The 8,546-nt window shown below is 37.5% G+C and overlaps 1 protein-coding gene across 5 annotated transcripts in view; it reads right to left on the bottom strand.

The window, feature by feature from the left end:
- Positions 1 to 4,288: 4,288 nt before the first annotated feature.
- FNDC3B (fibronectin type III domain containing 3B) overlaps positions 4,289 to 8,546 on the bottom strand; it is a 362,994-nt gene continuing 358,736 nt past the window's right edge. For all 5 annotated transcript variants that reach the window (XM_059731146.1, XM_059731145.1, XM_059731149.1 and 2 more), the window contains one exon: positions 4,289 to 7,733. In XM_059731146.1, the coding sequence (XP_059587129.1) occupies positions 7,422 to 7,733 (312 nt within the window). In that variant the 3' untranslated portion in view covers positions 4,289 to 7,421. The remainder of the gene's footprint in view (positions 7,734 to 8,546) is intronic.

Here is an 8,546-nt window from a genome sequence, read left to right as displayed (position 1 = left end):
ATTTATGACTTCAGTGGACACAGCTGATGAAGTTCCAGGCTTCCACTGCCGTTACACGACCCCATGCATCAGCACTATGAGGACAGCTGAACTTTCATGACTGCTGATATACTTCGAAGAAATCTTTTCTTTCTTCTGTTTACAGGGGAACGAGAATACTTGCACAGAAATATTTTCTTGAGCTCAATCCAGATTCTGGAATAAAAGGACTGCTCTGAAGTAATTCAACTTGGTTTTCTTCTGACTGAAAAAGAACCAGTTCTGTTAAAATATTGATCCAGCCCTGATGGGTAGAGGAGGCGATGCAGCTTTGCACGTCACATCGGTGACTGGCGTTTACTAGGACTGCACAGAATAGCCTGCTTCGTTTCTCAAACTATCATATAGATTAGTTGCTGTTCAATTTGGAAACATACTGCATCTGCTTTAAAAGGTCTCACAAGAGAGCAGAGAATGGTGTGATAGGTTACTCTGATTTCGATTAAATGATCTTTCCAGGCCTTCTCTAGCCGATGAGATTCCACCTTAAATTGCCCCTACTTTGGTGACAGAGTATGGAAAGGTTTCGGAGTGAACGACTGACCAGGCAAAGACAAAGTAGTATTCCAGACAAGTTTGCAATATCAGCTCTAGTTTTGAAGTCCAATTTCCCCTTATCACTATTATTATTACTTTTATTAGTATCATCATCAGCATCTATAGCCCCCTATCTGGGGAGGATAAATGTTCTCTGAAGCAGCCGTTCTTTAAAAGTGCCCTGCTCTGTAGGAATGGGCTTCTACAGAAACTCAGTGTTTTTTTCTTAGCCTGCACTATGAATTATATAATTCACCTGAAAGATTATTTGAAAAGGTTGCTGCTCTATACCAGAATCAGACTTTGGCTCTTCGGCACTCACTGAGCATTAACTAACAAGCGTATCCATGAAAAGCAGGATCGAAAATGTGGAATGAGCTTAGCTAGGTTGTTTCTGTGCCATTTTCCAAACTGCTGCTAGCCCCTTCTCTTCTGGCTCGCAGTGGCCCCAAGCAATCCATAGGTTCAGACAGAAGAAAGCAGGCCGCTCTGCCTATTTAAAGCTGCTCTTTCTGAGCCAGAAACAACTCGCTCAATAGCAGCCATTCTGCAGGCTGGCACTATACTTGATCACGCTGAGAAAGGTGGGTGCAGAAGAAAGCTTGAGTATCTTTTGCATTCTGCCAAGTTTCATAGCTTTGCATAGGAGGGAAGGCTACATGGCTTGCATGGGAAGGCAGCTACATGGAAAGTCTAGGCTAGTGTGCCACTGAAACATGTCCCAAACGTGCCAGTGGCCCAAGGGGGTTGGAACAGGAGCCAGGATGAGGAAAGGCGATTCGATTGGGACGGGTTCTAAATATCATGGTTGAGATGGTCTCCCCCAACATGGAATAGCAGGCATGAACCGAGCAGAAAAAGCTTACTTAAGAAATAAGGGACTTTGCGCTAGGAGGTGGCATGGCTCTCCATATTCAATTATGCTTTTTAATTTATCCCAAGTGCCACATCATCGAGTACCTTTTCCCTGTGAAACACTCTCCTATAAAGCAATGGTTGCATATGGATGAATAGATCACACTTCAAACATGAATTCTTTTTTGCCTCACCTTTTAATTATCCCCACTGTTGGGACCGTCGCTGATTCTAAAAGCAAAGCAAAAATAGTGAACATTTTACATTTGATAGGGATCTTTGATTAAAGGGAAGAATTGGAATTGCTACTATTATAGAAACAACAGTCATTAGTCATCATGACCAGACTTCACTGCAGATATGCACAGGTCTGCAGCTGGCTGCAAAATCCAGAAAGCCATGTGGGTTGCCGGCCTGGAGCTCCTGTGGGTCTTTGAACTCCTGCTAAGGGCCAGAAAAAAGGAGCTATGCTACTGTGAGGGACCTCTGCTCCGTTTTGAAACTCTCAGAGGTCACTGAGTCTTTTCTCCCAGTCTTAGTGTACCAAGAGCAGCTACTTTATGCAACACAACTAAACAACTACAATTTGGTTAGTATTTCCATACCCAGCTGGTATTTTCTTCTATCCCACCTGCTCCCTATTTCCTGACCCACAGGGAAAGAGGCTTAGAGCTCCTAAAAAAAGACAGTAGCAGCACCATAAAACATCATACCATACTATCTTCTAAGCAAATCAGAACCTGCCATTTTACTCTAGGCCCTCATGATGCTAATGTAAACTGTTGGGATGTGCGGTTAACAAAGAAGAAAGTTTGATCCTTCCTATAAAATACAATGATTATTATTCAGTTGAAAAATCTGAGCCTTACATTGGTACCATCTTGGTAACAGCTGGAGAAAAGAACAAGGAGAAAATGCTGAGAGGTCGAATGAGAATAAATGGTTAGTTTTTCTTGAAAAGGGCATACCTATTCAGTAAATTGTAGTAATGAACAAATACATATAAAATAAACCGCAGCATGTATACAGTGCTTTTGAGCTTCAACACAGTGTAAAATATGCATAAACTATTTCAAAACAAAACACAAACATTTCTGGGGAGTTCTTCATAACAAATGAGATAAATTCTATTTAATTGCCAATTCAGTGAGAAGATCCAGCCGTTCTTAAAAACAACCACCCCCCACAAAAAACCTCACAAATACTGATGTACTTTCATATGCCTTGTTTCACCCATTCTTCAGTATTTCAGAAAAATATTAAAGCAAATAAAAATATTTATGAACTTGAGTTTTAGGATTATTTCCCATCAGCTTTTGATTCCTAGTGGTCAGCACTTACTAGAACAGAACGGCCAGGGGAACTGGCTACCAAAATATATAATTGATGGGAAGAATTTAGCAGAATTCATAAAGAAGTTATTATGGGTAACAAGAACATCCTGAGTCTGAGATGCCCTTCTATGTCAGAGAAAAACCCAAAATTTAACTTCAAGGGATCCAGGAGAGATTTTCTGCAAGGACAATCTACAACTTTCTCCCACTCACCTAATTCTGACAAGGAGACCAGATGCTGGGCTAAATGGACCGATGATCTGACCTAGTTTGGTAATGTCCATTTTCTTGTGCAAGACAAACCAACATCGCCCTTTAGTTTGCATCCTCCTGCACACAGAAACAGCATGGATGGTGTGACAGTGGCCCTACCACTGAACAAAGGTTTCATAGTAATTTATCTTCCTCCCTTACCTGGCTAAGTATCTGGCACTTCTGGGACAGGTTTTGAGTGCGTTTGGTGAATTCTAGCACTTGTCCAGCACTTTACGAGCTCAAACTTCATGACACAGGTCTGTATCACTTCCAGTTTCACACAAGGGAGCAACACAGAGGTAAGAGCCCGTATTTTAAATGTGGATGTATAGAAAACCATATGCACCTGAATCCATGCTCCTGAAATTAAGTGCCTAGCTTTAACACCAAGTTTCAATATACTGACATGCCCGTATTTAAGGCATTTCAAACTAATCTGACTCCTTGACAAAGCCAGCTGCTGTCAATAGCAGTCCTTTCACTCCCATTAATAGGTGGTTTAGAGCAAAGCCTTAAGGCACCTAAGAGTCATGATAAAGAATGAAGCCCCCCATTTGGAAATCTGCCAACAATTTGCTTTTCAGTGGAGAGGAGAAGGCACCTGCAGTGTGTTCCAGGTTAGCTTGAGAAAGGAGGTCCCATGCTTGGAAACAAGGCTTGACCCATGCTTGGGGGGAGGTATCTGTATTTGCCCAGGTACCAGAGGCCAACACACCTGCTGCTGATTTGTCTGATTCGTAATCATGCCATGTCAGCACACTGGCCACCTTTCCAGCAAACTGGTCATGAAGATACAAGAAGGTGGAACTGTTCTACTGGGTGAAGCAGTATGAGAGAGACAAGGGGATGGGACAACATTCACTGAAAAACAAAGGAAAAAAGCCAGAGTTCATCCAGGTTGCTCATTTCTATTTTAGTGAGGCTTAATTAACCCAAGGCTGATTTTAGTGATCTGGTGGGATTACAGCATCCATTAGGATAACTACAGAAAGCTAATGGCCTTTGACAACCACTTAACATGCACTCTCCTAATAGCTGGTAAAGATAATCCTGATATGATCACAGGAGAGGCTAACTATCATACTAAACTCAACAGGGGAACTTGAGCCTTGCTCAAAAATGGAAAATCATTAAATTTTCAAACCAGCAGTTGATTCACAGCTCTTTATGTTAACTTTACATTGCTGTAACTCCATTATCTGATGGGAACAGCAGGAAAAAATGTGAATGGATGGAGAGCGTTAAGTCAGAAATCATTTCTGCTCATGTCAGAAAGAATTAAAACATTTATTGGGCATAAATATATTACATATACACTACAGATACAGTTAAGTCTTACATACATAGCGTAGTATTTGCAAAATCTATACATTAAAATTGATATGGCAGTTTTAATACAATGCTTATGAAATAGTCTAAAATTTACAATACAAGAAAAACTTATGATTATTTTTCTCTTAAAGTTGAAAAGCTTGGAATGTATGTTCCCATAGTGAGGTAAAAACATTTTATTTTATTTTTTCAATTTAAAGAATTGTGCAAGGATAACGTTCATACACATTCAATTAGGGCACTTCTCAATTGTGACATTGAATACTGAACTACTGTAGCCAACAAAACAGATTAGAAAACTACATTTCAAGTTCAAAAAGAAAAAAGGCAGATAATATAAAATGTTTCTTTCCTTTTTAATAATTTTTAAAATACTTATTTTTCCTTTTTTTTTTCCTTTTTTTTTCCTGTAACAATTTCATGAAGAGCAGAGGGCTTTGGAATTTGGTTCATATGATGAATATTTGGGCCAAGGAAGGGTATAAAGACAGAGAAAAACCTGAAGCATCAGTAAACTGCATTAATTGGTAATGGAAGTACAAACAGGAAAGGTTTAAACCTGTAACACTTTATTTTATGTTTACATTAAAGATGAATTATAACAGAATGCTATGGCAGTATATACAAAGTAAATGAAGATATAAAATTAACTTATTTTGGGCCTGTTCCAAATCCCATAAAAGTCTTTCACCATTACCTTCAATGGGAGTTGAGCTGGATTTTTTGATTGTTGTCATTACGATGAGATACCAAATGAATCAGTCATGTCAGAAACACTTCACATAAAGTGTTACAGGTTTCTGTTCTCTACACTTCTGCTTGCTGCTACACCCCATATATGCAACATTTTGAAACAAACAAATTACCTAAAACACATTTAAAAAAAATGTATTACACTATTGAAGAAAAAAAAGATGCCAGGCCTGGATTTTGTAGCAGCAATGCTAAAAGAGTATTCCAAAATAAAAAAGGGAATCTATTCAAATGTGAGTTTCCAAATCACTGTGTTTTTCATTGTTTTAAAAAATACACCTGATCTCCCCCTGTTGAAAACAGTTGCGTATGCTTTGCTCAAAAAATACCGATGTAAGGCAAGGTCACAACATTTCCATATCACAAATAAATTTAAATAAAATGTAAATAAATTTGACAAGCCATGACTTTGGCAGAAACAAAAAAATATATATATATTTAGTTCAATGTCATTAGTCTGCAAGGCTAAATTAAACTAATTATAGTCATTAACAAAATACCAAACATTTCTAATATTTGCTACATCTAGAGGCACACAGAAGAAGTCATTGATCTTAGCACTTTCTTTCAAGAGATGATTATGCTTTTTGGATACATGTAAACGTTTCAATCACTGATAATGGGGTTTTTTTGGCATTGAATGCACTAGATGCTCCCATCTTCAAAACACAAGAAAACATAAGAAGGTTAATAATACTAGGAATGCTGCCGGGTGAAAAAGTGGACCTAAAAAGTACAACAGTATAAAACAGACAAAATATAACATGCTACAAGAGGGAAAAAATTAGTACATAAGTACACTTTTTATTTTTTATTTTTTTTTTTACAATAAATAAAAGATTGCACTGTAATTGGCATTTAAAGTACTGTATGCAGTATATAGTATAAATAAACCTAAAACAAAATAATGTTGGTTTCCCCATTACTTTGGTTAAGGGAATAGTATGCTAGTACAGGACACTGAATCTTAGACAACATAGAGCATGAAATAGCTATGACAAAAGCAAAATCAAGATATAGCAAAAATATACAAAAACAAGAGGCAGGGAAATACATGGTGTGTGTCTGTTGCACCCTTTTGGAATTGATTTGCACCTCCAGCTCATTTAAGTCCCTGAGGTACTCGCACATTGTTGACTTCAATATAAATAACCCAAATGACTTTGTTAAAAATCTAGTATCTCCATGAATTAAAACATGTATGTCTGGGCCACTGCCGCAAGAACAAGAAAGATAAATCTGGATCACTCTGATTTCTGCAATGTATCCAATATTTTGATGCAATAATAGGAATATAGGCATCAAATGAATTATCTGGTCTTATAACGGATACCGCCAAGAAATGGAGCCTTCTTTAAAAGTGACTGATTGACTAAAATGCTGCTTGTGGGTGTAAATCTTACATGATCAGTAGAGGCAGTAAGCTGTCACCAGCTCCAATTACATAAATCAGACTGAACGTAATAGAATACAATAATATCTAGTGATTAGATTAGGAGTAGTTATATACAATGACAAATAAACAGGGTCAAGCAGCTTTTAACAGCTGAACATGGGAATAACTAACTATTGCACAATGCCCTCTTAAAGTTACTGCTATGAATCAAAATGATTAAAAAAAACCTAATGCTTCATAATTTATATGCAGTTTGGCTTTGATTTCTTACGTAGACAATTCATAGTGTTGTAACTGTAAAAGTAACAGATCATTAAAAGGTTTTAGACTGCAGTATATTGTTTCGATTTAAATGCACTAAGCATAGTTAAAGTAACTGAGTGTACACTGTATCTTGAAAAAAACTGGGGCAAATGTATTGTAGTGAATAATCATAGGTAACATTGATAATACTGGTCAATGAAAACCTGGTACTGCTGACTAACACTTCATTCTAGCCTTACCACTATACACACTTGTGATTAATGTTTACAGATAAAGAAGAGAAAAGTAGTGACTGATGATTATAATTTGCTAAAAAGTAACAATACAGGAAAGACTGTAAGGACTTCTGTGATAAAAAATAAAACAATGAACAGCAAATGGGTGACAATTCTGAAACTGTGAAGGAAAAAAAAAACAACACGTTGCTTTTGTTATCTGGTTCATTTCTCCAGTTTGACCACTTCCAAGTTTTGAATTTCAAAAAGGTGCATCAAAACACTGATTTATCTTTCTCTTAGCTAGAACTGTAAAAACAAGAGAAATATATAAAATGCATGGTAGAACAAAAAGATTTCAAAAAGGAATATCTGAATAAATGTGTGGATTATAATGCGTAGCATTAGTTAAATTCATACTTCAAACTGTCATTGGATTCTCTACTTCATAAAGAAGTATTGTAATATAAAGGCAAATACAATTGACAAAGTTGCAAAGCCAATAACAATTAGGGCTGCAAACTGTTCATCAGTAGGCATCATGCTCTTTATCTTAGGATCATCTACACTTCCCATTTCCCCTGAAAGCATGATCTCACTTCGCTGGAGTAGAAAGGCAACAGATGGGCTGAAAGGTCCACTAAGTTCCTGTGAGGTATCCAAGCATCGGCGGCATACGCAGACGCGGAACCGGTAGTCTGTGTTGACCTGAAGGCCTGAGATTTGGAATGTCGTCTCATCTCCCTTGTAGACCTTCAAAAACATTTTTTTTAAAAAGTGTCAGTCAACTACAGAAAGCAGCAATAGTCTTTCTTGTGTTAATGGTTTTCTCATCTCAACATCAAAAATACCATTGTGCTATCCGGGACAGAACATCATTTGCGAGAACTCTGGATTGCAAATATTTTATTTCAGATGCAATCATCAACGTTTTATGAAACCTACCGTCTTGACTCGGTCATGTTCAAATGAAGACAGGGAACTTTTTGGGTCTGCCACAATTTTGACCAGAGCTTTGAAGTGGACTGCAAAATCTGAACCCCTTTAAAAAGCATTCCAACTACTTCTCTGGAGATTTCAACATGCCCCGAGTAGGTTACAACAGTGAGAACGTGGAGCATAGGGTAGTGCATAAGAAATGACCAAATATGGCAATTCTTATAATATACTACCCGAGAATATATTTTTAAAAAACAAAAAGAAAAAAACAACAAGGAGAAGAGATTTCAAGCAGTAACTCGGTCTCAGGAAGCAACAGTTTGTGCATGAAGAAAATAAAATGAGCATCATTAAAGTCAGGCTTTAACAGAACAACAATATAAATTCATATTTGGGCCGTATTCTGCCTATCAGGCATCTGACTCACAACTCTGATGGCTACACTTGGCCAAGAAATGAAGAAAAATCACAAAACCAATTTACTGAAAAATAGCCTTAGACAAATCCTAAATTAGTTACAATGCTTGCTTCCATGCAGTCATTTTGCAGCCACTTTCTTCAGCTTTCCCTTAGGAGCCAATGCTTGACCTATACGTAGCATCTTGAGAATTAGTAAAACAAGAAAAA

The sequence above is a fragment of the Alligator mississippiensis genome, chromosome 7 (assembly GCF_030867095.1).
Source record: "Alligator mississippiensis isolate rAllMis1 chromosome 7, rAllMis1, whole genome shotgun sequence".
NCBI classification, from domain to species: domain Eukaryota; kingdom Metazoa; phylum Chordata; order Crocodylia; family Alligatoridae; genus Alligator; species Alligator mississippiensis.
This window is presented reverse-complemented; position numbering and strand designations above follow the sequence as displayed.